Raw genomic sequence first — 18,960 nt, 5'->3', positions numbered from 1 at the left:
CCACTTGGCCGGCCCCCCTAAAACTTTTTCTCTTAGTTCATGTTTCCTAAAGCTCCAGTTTTTAATTCCTTCATTTCCACACAAGAGAAGACAGTAGCTTAAATTACAAGTAGATACTTAGCAACATTAGTAAAAAATAATAGAGTTATAAAAAAGAGAGAGAAAACTTAAGAACAGTGAATTCCAACCATAACAGTCCATTTGGGCAATTCTACTTAATCATATACAATCCAGTTACCAGCAAGAAGGCGTTACTGAAATCATGAGAATGCATAAGCAGCCTAATATGCAAAGTTACCTGCTGTGATTGCATTATTAATTTATTTAGCTTTAATACATGTTCCATGTTATCCATGAGCACACTGAAAAGGAATAAAAAATATGGTTAACCTTAGTTAAAAGTAATAAATCTCATTAATGAAGGACTCAATTATTATGTATTTGTTTTCATTAAATTCATTGTACACTTCAATAAAAGTTATCATTTAACAAAATAAACCTGGAAAAGTTTGATGTAAACTAAATTTCTGTTTAAAAGTAGAGATGCATTTCCCTAGAAAAATTTTTGGTCACACACAACAAAGAATATCAAATTTAAGCATGGAGAAACATTTCTAAAAAACTCATATTTAGGGAGAAAGAACTCTAATAACTTGCTAATAAGTTGTTTTTTTTAATAGGCTTAATTTTTTAGAGCAATTTTAGGTTCACAGCAAAACTGAGCAAAGGTAAGTCCATGTATTCTCTGCCCCATACATGCAGAGCCTCTCCCACTATCAACATCCCCCACTAGAGTGGTCTACTTGTTACAAATGATAAACCTATATTTGACCCAAAGTCCATAGTTTACATTAGGATTCACTCTTGGTGTACATTCTATGGGTTTGGACAAATGTATCTACCATTATAGTATCATACAGAATAGTTTCACTAAATAAGCTGCTTTTTATCCCCATTTCTTCAACAAATATTTCTGAGTGCCTACTACATACAAAGAACTGTGTTAGGCACCAGCGTTGTAAAATAGAATAAAACACAGCACCTGTTTTTATAGAGGAAAGAATCTGGTCAGGGAGAAAAATAAATCCACAACCATAGTATGGTTTCATTACAACCAGGAATGGATATGAACCATTGTAAGCATTGTGCAGGGTGGAACAAGGGAAACCTTTGAATCTTAAAGGACATGAAGTAATTACCTAAATCAAGGAGTTTGCAATGAATGGCTGGAGCAAAAGGGTGTAAAGTAAGACTGGGCAAGAACAGTTCTCATACTTCAAAGTGCCGAAATTCCTTGGGAGGCTTGTAATATATGGATTGCCAGCCCTCCCTGACAGCCCCCAAACCCTGCACCTTGGCTTTGAGATTCTGAGTCAGTAGGTGTGAGATGGGACCAGCAGTGTCATCATTGTGATAATACTAATTCTGATGTTGTAGAAAGAGTTTATTGGGGAGGCTGAAAAAGGGGAACCTTTGCAGAGACCTGGAAGAGCTGAACTCATTTTCTACTAGTTAAAGCTGTACGTGGTTGTAAACTTTATGATGAACCTGTCCTGTACCACTTTAACTCAAGAATGCTTTAACCCTCCATCAGGTGCAACTGATCTCACAGATTCATTGCACACAAATTTTCAAATATCTAACAGTTAACTTAAGTATCGTGACTCATCGCTTCCCTATCTTCCCCCTCTACCGTAACCTCTAGCCCGTCGTGTTTATGACTTAGTACAGTAAAGATGTATTTCATAGCGGCATCTTTGTGTGTAATGAATCTGTGAGATCAGTTGCGCCCAACGGAGGGTTAAGCTCTCATTTTATGGGACAGCAATAGTTAGAAAGCTTTAATTCAAATTTTAGGATTTATGTAATTCTGGATTTAAATGAAATATGAGGGCAATGTGTATCAGTCTGGACTAAGATGCCAAGATAGGGTAAGTGCCTAGATCCATCTTGGCACTTTTGTGCTGCTAAGGGGCAGGAATTTTTTATAAGATTTTTAGAGCTTTGGGAGATGAGATCACAGGTGAGGCTCTGAGGCCAGACATTTAGAACCAGCTTATAGAGGACTTTAACTGCCAGTCTTTATTTTATATTCGTTGGCAAATTAACTTTTACAAGCTTATTTCTGCCAATGAAAAATGAAGAGTATACTTTCTATCTCTCATTGGGTTGTCATTGGATTAAATGAGATAAGATTGTTCCTTTTTTTCAGTAAGTAATGAACAGAAATTAACTTTCAAAACTTTCCTTCAAAATTTTTCAACTCTCTGGATAAAACCTAAATTGCTTCTTAGAGTTGCAACCCAAATAAGATGTCAGGAGGACTATAAAAATTATTGTAATGCTGAGGAGGGCTCACAAAAATTTCATCACTTTTCTTATTCCCCAGATAAAGGTGTTTGGCAGTGACAGTTAATTTAAGAAAATTCACAAAACTAAAGACATGTAGACCCCCCTTCTTATTCCCATTCTTACTAAAAAAAAAAAAAACAAACCAAAAAACCATACCTAGTTTGGATGTTACTTTTCTCGAGGTTTTTTCTAAGTGCAACTGAAAGCTGCATCCTATGAGAGGAAAAAAGCTTGCATTACAAAACATGGATAACATTTATGGTACACCAAATATAAAACTTAAAAATATGACAAGTTAAGGAGCTGGCCGAGTGGCGCGTTGGCTAAGAGCTGGCTTGGGATGCTAGTTCTGAGCAGCAGGGCCCTCGTTCGGATCCCACGTGAGGGCCAGTGACACTGCCCTCTACAGCTAAAATGGTGAACAACAGCTCGACCTAGAGCTGGGCTGCTGTGAGTCGGNGCATATAAATTGATAATCAGTATATTATACCATGCTGCTGAGAAGTAAATTCCTATATGGGGATATTTAAAATAGGGTAACAAAGGTGTTTAGATCATTATATGTACAATGATCTAATGGGTTCATTAGATCATTGCACATATAAAATACCATTTGGCATCTGTATAGCATTTTTGTTTACAAAGCACTTTCACACATTGGTAGTAGCCAGTCTCCAAGACGGCTTCAATTATTCTTGCTTTCTGGTATTAATGCACTTGTGTAGTTTCTCCCCACAATGAAATAGTCTAAGTGTGACCAATTGAATATGGCAGAAGTGAGTGTGTATAACTTCTGAGTCTAGATCATGAAAGGTCTTGCTGCTTCTGCCTTGTACACTTAAGATGATTTGCTCTGGGGGAAGTCAGCCATCATGTTATATATTCACTCAGGCGGCTATGGAGAGGCCTAGGTGGAGAGGATCTGAGAGGCCTACTGCCAGTAGCCAGCATTAGCTGGCAGCCATGTTAGAGAGCCATGTTGGAGGTAGATGGTCCAGCCCATCAAGGCTTCAGATAAGTGCAGACCCAAGCAGCATCTGATTGCAATCTCATGAGACACACTGAGCAGAACTGCCCAACCTGCTCAAGAATTCCTTATCCAGAGAAACCATAAGCTATTGTTGTCTTTAGCCACTAAGTTTTGGGTGACTTGTTACAAAGTAATAGACAATATACTAATTTGATCCTGTCTATCACATACTGTATAGTTCTAGAGGAAAAGAAAACCTAAACTTGGAAAAACAAAGCAATTTGCTAATGATTATATACATTTAATGTAAATGAAAATACAGGCTATTTACTCTAAACCAAGCCAGAATTCTATGACACCATCCTCTGTGGGAGCTCATCCTATGACAGTAATTTCCACTGGCATGCCTTTTTGCCATACCTATACTGTAAAAATGATCTCTTTTTTTTTCTTTTCTTTTTTTTTTTTTTGTGAGTTTCATGGCAGCAGCTGTAGTTAAAGGTAGATCTCAGAAAGTTCCAGTATTGGTGTTTCTAACTGCTGGCCCACAGTATTACTCAAGTCACTCTTATCACCTGAACCCACTGTTTCTGAAAGGAAGAAAATTACCCTGGGCTTCCTTTTACTGAAATGCAAAAGCTAAGGAGAGAAAAGAATAGTGCGATATTATAAGAAAATTTTCTAAATAAATTTTTTTAGGTAATAAAAAATAAATCATGAATCATGTATTTTTCATGAGTCACCAGAACAGCTTATTGCTAGCACCAACCCCCTATCTTATATTGGAGTAGGGCAACATTTAAACTAGGCCACAACACAGCATTTACAAGAGAAGCAGACCAACTCTGGAATAGTAAAAAAAGTAAAGATTAACCCATAGGCAACTGGGTAAACTCAACAATTCTACTCGTCTATTGCTCATGAGCTACCCTTACTATTAGGGATGACTTCTTTAAAGCATATTCTAGAAGTCATTAAAGATATAGGAGAGAATTTATTTAGCTTTATGTGGCTTTTTTTTCACAATAATATATACCCTTGGCACAGGAAGACCCTTTTAAAGTTCCATAATTTGCCTTAACAAGGTAAGTAACTATTTAGGTTGATTTTATGAGGCTTTCAGACATTAAGTTAGAGCAAGTTCATCGTATCAGGATTTGCATACATGATCATAATCAAAACAGTAAAATAAAGAACAAGAGTTTCTTAACACCCGTAAAAAAAAAAATTGCAATTGCTAGTCAAACATTTATTCCTATGCTATACTTTGATCTCTAGTTTCCATTTTATACTCTGACATGAATATTGGTTACAAATAATCTTTGTGTTAAATCCCCAGTCTTAATACCACAAAGTCACTGGTTTTACCTTGGCTATAATTTTATCATTTAGCATAGGATGTGCTTCCTAATCCAGTTATACTCCAGTAACTTTGTGAATGAAAAAAAAAACCGTTAAGAATTAACAAATAATGAAGTAATTATTTCACTGATCCTCATCTAATTTCAGGAAAATCACTTTTCCAAAAGCAGAAATTCTGCCTGATAAATTCTTTCCATGTCTAAACAGGAACTGAAAGAAAAGTGAAATTATGCAAAACCTATGAGAGTTTACTAGACATTGTGTGCTTTTAATAGTTCAAAAACTGGTAATACTTGATAATCAAGAGTAAATTAATAGGCTAACATTTAAAAATGTGTACTTTAATAAGTATAAAGTATATAAACAATTAGGTAAGCTTGTGGAGAAGCTGACCAACATACATAAATTAGGAGATACAAGCGTCTATCTAAATTTTCTATATATATATTTTTTTTACAGAGTATTTATTAAAGTTGTTTAATGTACAATTTCTCATTTGTGATTTTGGAAGTCCTTTATTATAAAGACTATTCTTTTGTCTGATGACAAACAGCAGCAACATTGTCAGTGATTATTCTGGACCTCCACGCTGAAAAGAAAAAAAACACAAACAGTAAGATTAAGTGTTAAATTTACACAAGAAATGTTTTCATGGCCACTATACAAATTTACATTATTTTAAGCATATGACCTTTAGTTTTTAAAAAATAGTGTTGGGTTTTTTTATTGCTTTGGGGCACTCATATCAATGTTATAAACAATTTCAGATCTGGAAGGGACTCAAGGTTGACCTAGATCAGTGGTCCTTAAATTTCTTGGCCTCAGGAAGTCCTTTACAACTCTGAAAAATTATTGAGGACACTAAAGAGCTTTTTTCATCTATTTGGTTACATCTATTGCTATTTACCATATTATACTTCTACACATATAGTCCTTCATGCATATTTACTAAGGGCATAGATGTGGTTTATTTCTCATCGTCCTGGCCTACAAGACCATCTGTGTCTTAGCTATGGACACACCATGACAATGGGAAAAGCATGTAAATCAGCACATGACTTTTCAAAACCCAAAAATTTTAAGGTGTTTTGCACAATATGATGATAAAGACCAACAACATACTTGGATAAATTCCATTTCTTCTTGAGACACAAGTTTCCTTCTGTATTTCTGAGGTAATGTTTTTATTATTTCTGCAGTGTCTGGTGGACCCTGATGCATCAGCCAATCTGGTGATTTACTTCCCTTAGAATGCTGTGAAATTGAGTGAGATGGTAGTCCTGCTGATCTCAAAACTTCTGATACTGAAATTAAAAAAAAATTTAATTAGAGAAATTGTTCAGGTGTCTTAAAATGCTATTTTGAGTTATCTATTATTGAATAATTAGTCATTCTTGAAACTATAATTCTGAGAGGTGGGTTGGGTAGCTATATATAATTTCATAAAGTTCTTAAAACAAATAAGGAGGTAGTTTTAAGTGAGTGAATTCTAAATTGAATAAGTTTGTCAAAAATGAAATTTCNATATGAATAAAAACTAGGAAATGTAGAATAATAGAAGTCTCAAAGCAGTAGGAAGGAACATGTGCCAAAGAAAATTAAAATGATTCTGTACTTATGATGCAATCCTTCAGTTGAGGTTAGCCTAAGGGATTTGATTACTCTTGATTGAATCACTGCTACTAAAAAGTAGGTAGAAGGCTTGGGAAGAATTTCTTGTGGTGAGACATAAGACCTCATATTCTACCAGGATATGCTATACACATAAGAGGCATTTGCTTTACCTATAATAGTTTTAACTGTGCATCTTCATAATTGAAAACTGGTAATTTAAGTATTTCAACAGTTCCAGAGACACTTTATAACTCAAATATAAAAAAAAATCACCCAGAATAAAGGAACAGCCACTTAAAATTGAATACTTGACATAACTACCAACATTTATTGAGAATTTACTTGGACCAGACACCATGCTAAATAGATTAACATGAATTATCTTCTTTAGCTTTCACAACTACTCTTTCTAAACAAGAACACTGACACTTAGGGCTGGCTGAGTGGCGCATTGGTTAGGAGTTGGCTTGGGATGCCAGCTCTGAGCAGCAGGGCCCTGGTTCAGATCCCACATGAGGTCCAGTGACGTTGAGCCCTCTATAGCTAAGATGGTGAACAACAGCTCAACCTGTAGCTGGGCTGCTGTGAGTCGCCGGCAATGGCTTAGGTTGCTGCAGCCCTTGATGCAGTGGGCTGCCGTGAGCTACCGTGAGCGGCTGGCAGCCAGCATGAGTGGCTGGCCGCTGACGTGAGCTGCTATGAGCTGCCGTCCAATGACCGGTGAGCGACTGCCTCACCCAGGAAGAGCACAATAATACCAACATGGGTCAGTGAAGCGACATCCTCCACAAGTAGACTGAAGAACAAAAGGACAGCAACTTGTCTCTTCCCCTTCCCCGATTTCCCAGTAAAATGTTAAAAAAACAAACAAAACACTGACGCTTAGAAAAGTTAAATAATTTGCTCAAGGTCAGCAACTATTAGGTAGAAGTCAGGGTCTTAAGATTCCCATCACCCGCATCCACGTTTTCCCCCATCTGCCAACTGGAGTCTAATGCTCTCCACCATTATGCCACTCAGCCTCCACAGAGCTGCTAAAAATCACTCTATTTATAAAAGCCCGAGGTCTAACCATAATGAAAAATCAAAGCTAAACATTAAAGACACATGAATTCCAGATATATGTAAATAGACCAATCTTCAGTACTGAATGAATTATTCTGTCACGATCAAAGACTAACTCTAAGTCTGAAAGTAATAAAATCAATCATTTAAAAAAAGTTATTTACATCCTTTCCTAATTTATATAAATGTTACCTGGAACACATGTTGAATAACTGTAGTAATTTGTATCTCCATCTGTAGGTTTCGTTGTAAGGTCTTTATCTTGTCTGAATTTTCCATACTGTCCAAATCATCTTTTTGTTTGTTCTTTTCAGTCCGTATTTCTAAAAGCTTACTTTCTGAAGCTTGTTTTAATTCTATTCGGTTAAACATAAAACAATATACTATAGATGAAAATGCTTACAAACAAGAATCTTAAAAAATTATGAAGCAGAATAATTCCTGGTTATTTCAGTCAAGAGAAAATTTTAATGAGGAACATTTTTGGTTGCAGCTCTTTCTTTACTGATCTGAAAATTACTTCCCTGGTGCAAAGTCCCAATATTTTAATTTTATACTTAACAATGAAAATGTTCAAAGTTTGTATGTATGACAATGATGGCTGTCTACAAATGTTTGAAGTGACATCATGTCAAAGAGGATTTACTCTGGGATACCAAAATAGGCAGGAGATATATGTAAGGAAATAGTTTTCCTCCCTTATTTAAAAAAATGACATAGTAACAAGATAATTTTTCAATGAAAAGTAAGATTCCCTTTTCCAGGGATAAACATCATCAACCATTTTTTGTAGTTCCCAAAATGTTCTAAGAAATAAACTATTTGAAAACATAAATGGATATGTTTCAGGAGTTTGGTTCCTTGACACTCATGTACCAAAAGAAGGTTGGAATGCAATGGAAAAAAGTTAGACATCCAAAGGGTAATTAGAACAGATGACCAAGGGTACTTCTCACCCTAACATTACTTATAACCAGGAAAATCTGTATACTTAAAAATAATAAACCATGCCTATACTTTTAAATAAAAAATGCAGTTTACAACATGGAATAAAGCAATGCCAATTTTATTAAGAAATAAACATTGAAGATTATCTCTTGATGATAAAATAAAAAAATTTAACTTTTCCTACATATACTTTTGCTTCCAAATATTCTACAATGTGTATTACTTTTGAAATGAAACATTTCAATAATTTCAATGCAAAAAGCCATCTCATGTTCATTAGCTTAAAAAGCTGTAGAACTATATGTATCGACTGATCATTTAAAAATTGTGTATATGTAAATATGCCTAACTGTGTTCACAAAGGAAAGAGGCATAGCTTTCACATTATACTTTTCTGTATCATTTGATTTTCGCCCACTGAGAATGTATTAATTTTGTGATTTGTTCTAAAACAGCAAAAATATATCAAGCAAAATGCATTGTATATATTACTTTTTGAATTGCCATGTCCAAAATTTTAAGAAAATTTGAAAATTAAGAAATTTCTCAGTGAGAGATCTGGCCTTATCAATCTACATAGTAAATGAAAATGTATTCTACAAAACAAAAAACGCAAAAGCTGTTCTACATACCAAATCTTTTCTTTCGAACATCAAGCAGTTTTTTCTCCAAATCCCAAGATTCCTGTTATTAGAAATAAAAAGATTAAGGCACATTACCTAAGAACAAGACTGTAATACGTAAATCACTTTTTTTTTAAAGATTTTATTGGGAAATTGAGGAAGGGGAACAGTGTTGGGGAATTGGGGAAGGGGAACAGCCAAGTTGTTGTCCTTAATCTTAGTTGTGGAGGGCACAGCTAACTCAGCTCCAAGTCCAGTCACCATCTGGCCGCCCGTCGGCAGCTCAGGACAGCTCAGCTCAAGGTGCCATGTTCAATTTTAGTTGTGGGTGGATGTAGTCCATCATCCCATGTGGGAGTCGAAACAGCATGCTTGTTGTTAGGAGCATGTGCTCTCACCAGCTGAGCCATCCTGCCACCTGTTGGCAGCTCAGTGGCAGCTCAGCTTGGGCGCAGCTCACTGGCCCNACACACACACACACACACACACACACACACACACACACACACATACATACACTGGAGAGAAAGAATCCCTTTCAACATTGCTTTTGGAAATTTAAAACTATGATGCAATATGCCCTTATAGATTAAATTCCCACACTGTTTAGGCTCCCCCTTTTTTAACAGAAAATTTAAAAAATACATAAAAGTAGAGAGTAGTATAATAAACCCTGATAAACACATTAGACAACTTCAACAGTAATACAGTCAATCTTATTTCATCACCCTTTCCCCCATAAGGGGAAAAATTGGTAAAGTGGACAGCACTAAAAAGAAAACGAACAAACAAAAAAACCACGAAAACCTTTTTACTCATCGAAAAATAACACATCCAAATTAAAAAAAATAAAAATAATTAAAAAAACACACAACTAGGTAAACAAATTTTTCAATAGGCCAAAGGTTAATAGCCATACTAGGTAAGCACAGAAACACGGGCAACATATTCTTCACAGATAATGAAATGAAAATGGCTCTTAAGCCTATGAAAAGATGGTCAGCCTCACTTATAATAAGAGAAATGAGAGTTCAAACTACATAAAGATAATATTTTTCATCAATTAGATTTCATTAAAAATATACAAGTTGGATAACATAAGTCTGTTGGGAAGGCTGTGGGAAAGCAGGTGGTCATTTGTTGCTATAGTATATTTGTTGCAACAATAGTATAGTATATTTGTTGCAAAATAGTATAACCTCTACGAGGGGAAAAGAAGCCTAGAACTCACAGTTCATTCAACCTTCTCTTACCAGCACTTTCAATTTCCTTGCTGGAGGCTTATTTTCACTTTACTTATAAATCTCAAACCCTGAATTAATCCAATCACCCATCTTCTTCCCGTTTCATGCAACCAAATGATTTCCTAAATGATAAACTATCACCTTTCTGCTCTTATATTAGCCCAAACATATCAAATATATACTGCTTGGCATTCAGCAGGCATTTAATTAATACCTGTAACATACTCTTCTAAAATTGCTTCTAAATACCCTATGGTCCAGCCAGATTTCTCTACTCATTGTTGACACCATGCTTTGTTAATTCCCATCAGTGTGTGCCAGTGTCTGTTGAAAAATTACTCTTTCCTCAAGGTATGATCAACAGCCAAATTCTGAGCTCTTCGGAGGCACCATGTCTGTCTTGCTGGCACTGTAGTCCCAGCACTGAGCATAGGCCTGGAACAGAGGTACTCAATAAATTCTGCTAATTTAATATGTATGTAATATTATGTAATGTGTAATTACATAATATTAGCACATACTGCTTTGTATTATGAATATCTGAGTACAAGTCTTTGCAGCTGTTAAGAGACAGACCATTCCTTATTGTATAACTCACAGTATCTTTTTTGTTTTGCATGTATCAGTCTGTAGTTAGTTCTTTATTATTGCTGTGTACTATTCCACTTTAACAAATCTACCAGTTTGTTTATCCTGCTATGGATTCAACAATCCAATACCTGGATTGTTTCTGGTTTTGGGATTATTATGGATAAAGTGGCTATGGACATTTTTATGCCATCTTTTTATAGGTATATGTACTCATTTCTCTTCAGTATAAACTTATGAGTAGAATTGCTGGGTCAAAGGGCAGGTATGTTTAACTATTAGAAACTGACAAAACAGTTTTTCCAAAGTGGCTGTACCATTTTATACTTCTACCAGCAATATATGAGGGTTTCAGGCACTTCACATTTTTATCATCACTTGGTATTGTCAGTCTTTTTAATTTNTAAACAAGTAAAAATAATTTTAATATAGCTTATTTAACCCAATAGATTCAAAATAGTATCATTTCCCCATGCAATCAATTTAAATTAGTAATAAAATATTTCACAATCTTTTCTTCTGTACTTTACATTTATAGCCCTTCTCAGTGACGACTAACCACAGTGCAAATGTTTGTCAAACGGAGCTAGTAGCTACCATATCGGACAGAACAGTTTTAGAATGATAGAATTTATTTTAAAAAGGAGTAAAAAAGAAACAAGATCAATATCAAATAAAATCAACTGTATGTCGATGTTAGCATACATATAAAGAGTTTGAGCAGAGTCTGAAAATTGCCTAAATTTAAATCGACATACAGGTGAAGTGACTCAGACATCTATGAGGTCTCTTGTTTTTTTTCCCCACAATTATTGATTCAACCAAATGTACTATTTGGTTTTATTCTTTAAGCCTATTTCATACAGAAGGAAAGATTCACCAAAACCTATCTTTGGTGAATAGCTGGTTATTACTTTAGGAAGGCTAAACCCATTATATTACTACTCGTTTGGTCCCAGAGACTTCTGGATTAATAATTCTAAAAAATAAATTTATTTTTCTATGTTTAGAATTGAAAATTGTCCCTCATGTCTTTTTAAGCTGATTTCCCTTCTGCCTCTCATTCCCATAATCCAGTGCTTCTCAAAGTATAGGTCTCAGATCACCTGCTTAACAAGTATTTGATCGGCTAATTTAATCTTCAAGTTGTTGATGGTAGCAATTTCTATGACTCTTTCAGCCCACAGGGATTTCCCAATTATCTGATCAATAGAATTTAATTGTCTGGCATTGTTATTTATTTTACCACTATTTTCTCAATCCCCAAGTAGTTCCTGAGGGCCAGGGCAAGACTGTTTTTCCTTCTTACATGGTATAGTACAGCTTTATGCTGCCACTCCCATTCACTAAGTAAATAATTTTTTGTGAAGTTTATTTTCTTTTCCTTAGAGTACTGTTCATCATCAAATTCACAAAACCTTATTTAAAAATGAAAATACTTACGTGCATCAACCATTGATTTATATTCCAAGAGTTGTTGTTTGGTTTGTGCTCTCAGCCTGAAAGCAGATAAAGAGAAGAAAAAGTCATGTATTTATTGAGGTTCTATTCATTACTATATGATAAAGAAACTCATCTTTTTTGGAAGCTAATGCAACAAAATGAGTATAAAGAAACAGCATTAAAGTCCTCCAGTTTGGCTTCATTTTCTTTAAAATGGGCATATTAAAGAATTTTAAGGCCTCACTCAGAGTAAGACAACACAATGGAATACAGTGGGAAAATGGCACCTGTGAGGAAGTTAAAATTTTGATTTTTAAATTTATTCGTAATGGGCCACACTGCAGTGGGGCTTAATAACTGCTACACAAAGAACTAAATCAAAATGGGGAAAACTACAAACACTGTAATGAGTTACAGCCAGATTGTAACCTTCTCAGAAGATCTAGAAAAATAAAGATACTAATCCTTGGATAGATAAGTGATTCATAGTTTCTTAGTTGTCCTCTGATTCTACTTAATTCAAAATCATACATAAAATAAATGGAAAACTATGGATAAAATGATTAGTCATAAGTTGTACTTACAATATGTTTTACATTTACATGTTAGTTTCGTAATTCTGAAACTGTTTACTTTGTGCCTTTGAGACCTATTTAAGAAGCTAAGAAACATTAGACAAATTTCTAAAGCTCCATAAGCTCATTATGTTTCAAAATTCCAAATGAAAAGAGCAATTGCTTAGATGTTAAGTAGGCTAGCATTTTATGACACATTTACCATTCCAAAGTGATGGTAAAGGTAAAATAGTCACAATGTTTTTTTAAAATCTCCTTATTATGATTTAGAACAGAATCTGCAACTTTTTCTGTAAAGGACCTAGTAGCAAATATTTTAGGCTTTGGGGGTCATACGGTCTCAGTCGCAGCTACTCAACCCAGCCCTTGTAGGAGGAAAGTTGTATTTCAATAAACCTTAAGGACACTGAAATTTGAATTTCATATAACTTTGTGTTATTAAATATTCTACTTGTGATTTCCCCCCCTAAAACCTTAAGATATAAAACTATCCTTAGCTTGAGGGTCCACATAGAAACAAGCAGTAAGGTAGATTGGCCTAGGGCTGTGGTTTGCCCACTGGTTTAGATTGATGGCTCTTCTCCTCAAATCTTACCCTAGCAACCTTAGTGGAAAAGTATAAACATCACCCTGCTGGTAGAAAAAACAGCAAATAAAACTTCTGGATTGAACAGGGTCACAGCTATAAAAGAAAGGGGAGGGGCAATCTCCGTCCAGTAGCTCAGGGCTTGGATGCACCCCACAACCCGCTACAAAATCGGGGCCCCAGGCACTGTGCTAAACGCTTGCTCCAGAGAATCTCATTTAACCTAGAGCAACTCTGCTAGGAGGGTGTCATTTTTTTTCTCTCCTTTTCGAAGATGAAGAAAGGGGTTTAAGGCGTTTAACTGAATGACGTCATTCAGTGGCTGGGTCTAAATTCGAGGCATTCTGGCCATACATAGCGAAGGGCGGAGCTCTTGGCCACAACGCGCACTTGGTTCCGGCCGAGCGGGCCAGAGGGAACAACCTGAGCAACAGAGTCACATGGTCCTCCAGACGCGCTGCCTGGGCGTCAGCGACCGACGACGGCCCGCCTTCCCCTACGGAGTCCGCGAGCTCGGCGGCCGCTTGCTCCTCGGATGGCTTCTCCATCTGGCTGGCTCTAAGAAATACCGCGTAGGACCTGCAGACGCCGTCTCAAAAAGAAGCCGCTTTTCCCGCCACTAAATTGATGCCCGGAAGGCATCGGAGAGCCGCCTTGTCCCGTCCCCGCCCCTTCCGCTCTGCAAGCCCCGCCCCTCCGGTCTCGTGTTTTTTCCGAGTCCCGGATGTATTGCTGTCCTTTTTATCCCGGCTCTACCGGTTGAAATTGTTACGAGCCACCAGTAAAAAAGTTCGAAGTTCTTTAAGCGTCGGCTCTGTCGAGTGCTGGGCTAGAGACTGGGCTATAGCTGTTTGGGGCACTCCCCTGTTTCTGGGAACGTCAACCTCGAAGCCTTAGCGCTGGGACTGCGGAATCTCCGGGGCAGCCATTTTTTTACCCTTCCTGGCACTCCCTTTCCATCGGCGGTCTTGGAAAATGCCCGGTACGATGGGAAAGAGAAAGATATTAGAGGACTGTTTAAATAAACTCGATCGGAGTTCATAAGGTCTGGACCCCTCGTTTGACAGAGAAACGAGTGGCCCAAGTTCAGAGATACCCACGGCCCCTTACGAGGCAGTGCAGATACTTGAACCCCAGATTTCCAGCGTGAAATCCCGCTATCAGCAGAATTCGCACGCCTAACGGAGTTTGATGCTCCCAAGAATCAGCTTGTTGATTCGGCAGGTTACAATTGAGCTTTCTCACCTGGGCAGTGAACTGGTAATGGAGAAAATGCAATACATATAAATGCCTGAAGAGGTAGTGTTTCATTATGGATGGTGGTGTAAGGTCACTCTGCCCTTGTGGCACGAGCACAGCAGCTCGGACCTCTGAACGAGACGAACGTTCCCTTCAATAGTTTCTTTCCCCTGAGTTATACTTGATCACACAGTGCTCCCCTTTCTTCCTATCCATTATGAAAGTAATACAGCTCCTGGTAAAAGTTAGACTCAAAAGACACAGTGGGATGTAAAATATGTTAGGTTTGCCACTCCTACCCCCAAACTCCTGGAAGAACATTTTGTTGCCTTTTATTTTTTGATTCACACCAAAGTGACCCTATTCTTTTCCCACTTTACCACTTTATCTGGGATGTCTTCCAGTATCTCTCATCAATCTCATCCTTTTCAGTAGTTGCCTATCAGGTGTCCACTGAGCAAATTTGGGACAAAGACAAAGCAGTTCTCCAATATGAGCAAGCATCAGAATCATGGGAAGGGCTAAACAGATTACTAGATGCCTAGGTTACTGAGTTGCATTTCTAACAAGTTCTAGGTGATGTTGATATTCCTGGTCTAGGGGGACACTTTGAGAACCACTGCAGTAATGGATACTAACAATAATTTTTAAAAACCCCAAGTAAACAAAAGTACAGGTGTGGGTACTCTAAAAGTTGTGTGTGGGGAGCTCCTATATTGGAGAATTGCCAATATAGAAGGGATAATATTACATTACTACCATCATGCCACTCCCAGTGAGATAAATGATTCAAACCAAGTGTCATTAATGGATACTAAAACTAAAATGAGAACAGCATCTTTACAGCAAAGCTGTACCTGGTATTTACCTTAACCAGATGACCAGACTTGGTATTACTAGTTTAACAATCTGATATGTGACTCCAATATGATGCATGAGTTGTGCAAATCACCTGTATTTTTGTCAAAATGCATAAACTGAATTTATGAAGAAACAATCAGATAACACATCTAGAATTGAGGGGCAGCCTATAAGATGTGTCTAAGTCAGTGCATGTCCATGCTTTGAAAACAATTGAAAAACAAAAAGCAGGGCAATTGTTCTATTTGGAAAAACAAATGAATCTTGATTGGATCCTGGACTGAGAAAAAGTTCATAATTTTTAGAACAATTGAGGAAATTTGAATATGTACTGCATATTACATATGAAGTTGTTAATTTGCTTAATGTGACAAAGATTATGGTTATGTAGGAAAATGACCTTAATTTTTAGGAGATGCATGATGAAGTATTTTTAAGGTGACATCTTGACACCAGCAATTTACTTTTAAATGGCTCTGAAAAAGAAAAGGAATATATGCACATGTACACACACGTATATAGCCCACTGCACACACACACACACTTTTCTCTCTCTACAGCTATAGTTCAATCTTTTCCTACATAAATCACTAGAACTATGTCACTTATAAGGAAACAAATCTCTTCGTATGTCAGTGGAATATTTACAGAAGTCAATCAAGTACTTATTCAGAGAAAACATTAACTTTTCAAAAAGGCTTACAGACCACATCTCCAATGAAATTTTTAAAAATCGCCAACATAAATGTCTGACAAATTTTAAAAGATACTTAGAAAATAAGCAGTTAAATTATCTCCAGATCAAAAAGGACCACAAGAAAAATTATGACTTAACCAGAAGCTGATGAAAAGGACTTCAGAAACAAATCTCAGAGATGTATAATGGCTTTTATTACTAAAATACAGTAAGTATTTAACTTAAATTAGAAAATAACCAAAAGAAAAACTGATGGTGAGAATTACATAAAAGCTAAAACTACAAAATAAAGGTGGTAGAAATGATAACACCAAAACTTGGTTCTTTCAAAACAAAATCCTCGTGGGCAAGTCTGATTACAAAACAAAAGTAATATCAGGAAGGAGAAAGAAAATAGAACTATAATATCAGATCACACACCTCTACAGCTATACTTTAAAAAATCTAAAATGGATGATTTTCTATTAGAGGGGGGAAAAAAATCCCTAAAAGACCAAAAGACCATTGAAAACTACCATTTTAAGCAGCTCCAAGCCAAATGACTTTACAGTTTAATTTAGCTATTTTCAATAAATGAATAAGGATATGAAATTATAAAGACTTGAGGACAAAAATTTCTTTAATACACCTTAAAACTGGTAGAAGCAGACAAAAAAACCAGAAACAGTAGCAAAAAAACCCCCCCAGTTTTCCAAATGAGATTCAAAATGTTTAAATCAAACATTAGCAGATTAAATCTATATACCATGAGCCAGAATTCATTCCACTTTAGGAAACCTCTAATGTGGAATATTATATCAAATTAAAAAAACAAACCTTAATGATATCATAAACTGAAAAAGTAAATAAGAATTTTGCAGGCTTTCCTGGAACAACAGGAATAAAAAAATACCTAAATTATAAAGACCACTTAAAGACTAACAGCAAAAATAATGGTAAAAATATGTAAGAGATATCCAATCCAGGAACAAGACAGGGATCTACCTATTATCAATTCTAATACAATAAATTAAATACCATAAACCTTGAGAAAATAAAAGTTTTAGATTTAAGGCTTGGAAAAAACACTAAAAACAAGAAAATTGATGTCAGCTAGAAAATACAACTATCAATAAAACTAGAAGTGGAAATTATATCCTATTCACAATAGTGACAAAAAAGCATAAACCCAGTAATAAACTTGACAAGTGCAGCAATTATATAATTAAATTCTATCATTATATTTAAGGGCATGCAACAAAGCTTGATGGAGAAAAATGCTCCTGGATGGGAGGGCAGTGTATCAATCCATCCCAAACTAGTAATGTAGTCAGAATCTCAAGCTTTTTGTTAACTGGACATAATTTTAAAGTTCTTGTGTGTTTGAAATTGCCCCCATATTTGAAAAATAGTGGTAGCTCCTTACCAGATAATATAATTTTACATTGTTTATCACAGGAGAAAACAAATAGATCATGGAATAATAGATGGGTCTAGTTTTGATTCATTTGGACAAGGATGATTTTAATCATGATATTGGTGGTGGCATGAATAGGCACCCATCTGGAAATAAGAATCCTACCTTATACTATAGGGATTATCGATCTAAATGGGAAAAATTTTTAATTTTAGAAGTTAGTTATGGTTTGAGGATAGAGTTGACCTTACCACTGAAAATCCAAAAGCAACTACAGAAAAAGACAGATTTGATAATATAAAAACGTAGTGTCTGCATGGTAAAAGATAGCATAAACAGGGCGAATGACAAACTGGAAAAGCCTTACATGTTGATGTTAGTAGACGACAAAAATTAGTTGCCATTAGAGTAGAAATTAAAACAGCAAACAAGGTAGGATATTTTTTGCCAAATTCACAGAAATTGAAGAAAATTAGTTTTGGCAAGATTGCAGAGAAAACTAGTTCTGTACACTGCTGATGACCTTGAGTCTTCTGGCAGCACCTGCTGGAAGTGAGAACACACATCTCTTTGGAAAACTCAGTGTACAAAAAAAAAATAAAGCATGGTATTTAATATTTAAATAGAATTGTCTGTAGGGGCAAAAAAGCACCCTGAATGTCAACAGAAATTATACTACAGAATGTAATACGTACCCAAGCACAGGTAAAGCCTATATACATGTTGAAAGGAATTGCTAAGTATATAGAATGATCCCAATTTTTGAAACACAGTTTATGTGCAAATCTATGTTTATAGAAGTCACGGAAGGATATATTCCAAACTGTTGCTATCATTCAAGTGGATGGGATTGAGATGTAGGAGTTGGGGGAGGGGTAAAATAAACTTAAGATACTTTGGTATGTTTTGAGGAGCCTGTTTTATTAACCAATAAACAAAAAGTAAAGTAAGTTTTAGAATATCAAGTCTTTATTTTCCCAAGTGAAAAAATTGATGCTAATTAAAATGGATAATTTAAGAAATAGTGATAAAAGTAGATTACTTAGAATTATGACAGCAACCATCAGAAGAAACAGAAAATGGGAACTAGGGATGAAGTGGCAGACATAAATAAAGGAAGGCAGCAGATACCATGACTGGGCTTACATGCAGTATGCCCTGTGCAAGGAAGGGTTTTGAGTGCTTCCACCTCAGTAATTCACATTAATATAGTAAAGCCACGTAGATAAAACAAGAACCATATAAGCAACGATTATACACACTAGTTGGGTCACCAGGCTAAGTGAAATCACTTTTTAAAATATTCAATATTCCCCACAATATCTTTAAGACAACTTTTAGAGTACCCTAGAGTAGGAAGTAGCCACATTCAAATGAGTTAGTAAGGTATAAGAAAT

At 35.9% G+C, this 18,960-nt stretch overlaps 1 protein-coding gene across 1 annotated transcript in view; it reads right to left on the bottom strand.

The window, feature by feature from the left end:
• CENPH (centromere protein H) overlaps nucleotides 1–13,995 on the bottom strand; it is a 32,315-nt gene extending 18,320 nt beyond the window's left edge. The window contains exons 1-2 of the mRNA XM_019631157.1: nucleotides 13,794–13,995; nucleotides 12,210–12,265 (exon numbers count right to left, since the gene is read on the bottom strand). Of these exons, the coding sequence (XP_019486702.1) occupies nucleotides 12,210–12,265; nucleotides 13,794–13,918 (181 nt within the window). The 5' untranslated portion in view covers nucleotides 13,919–13,995. The remainder of the gene's footprint in view (nucleotides 1–12,209; nucleotides 12,266–13,793) is intronic.
• Between the last annotated feature and the right edge of the window lie 4,965 nt (nucleotides 13,996–18,960).

The sequence above is a fragment of the Hipposideros armiger genome, unplaced genomic scaffold (assembly GCF_001890085.2).
Source record: "Hipposideros armiger isolate ML-2016 unplaced genomic scaffold, ASM189008v1 scaffold_984, whole genome shotgun sequence".
NCBI classification, from domain to species: Eukaryota; Metazoa; Chordata; class Mammalia; order Chiroptera; family Hipposideridae; genus Hipposideros; species Hipposideros armiger.
The sequence above is the reverse complement of the archived record's forward strand: the minus strand, read 5'-3'. Positions and strand labels throughout refer to the sequence as shown.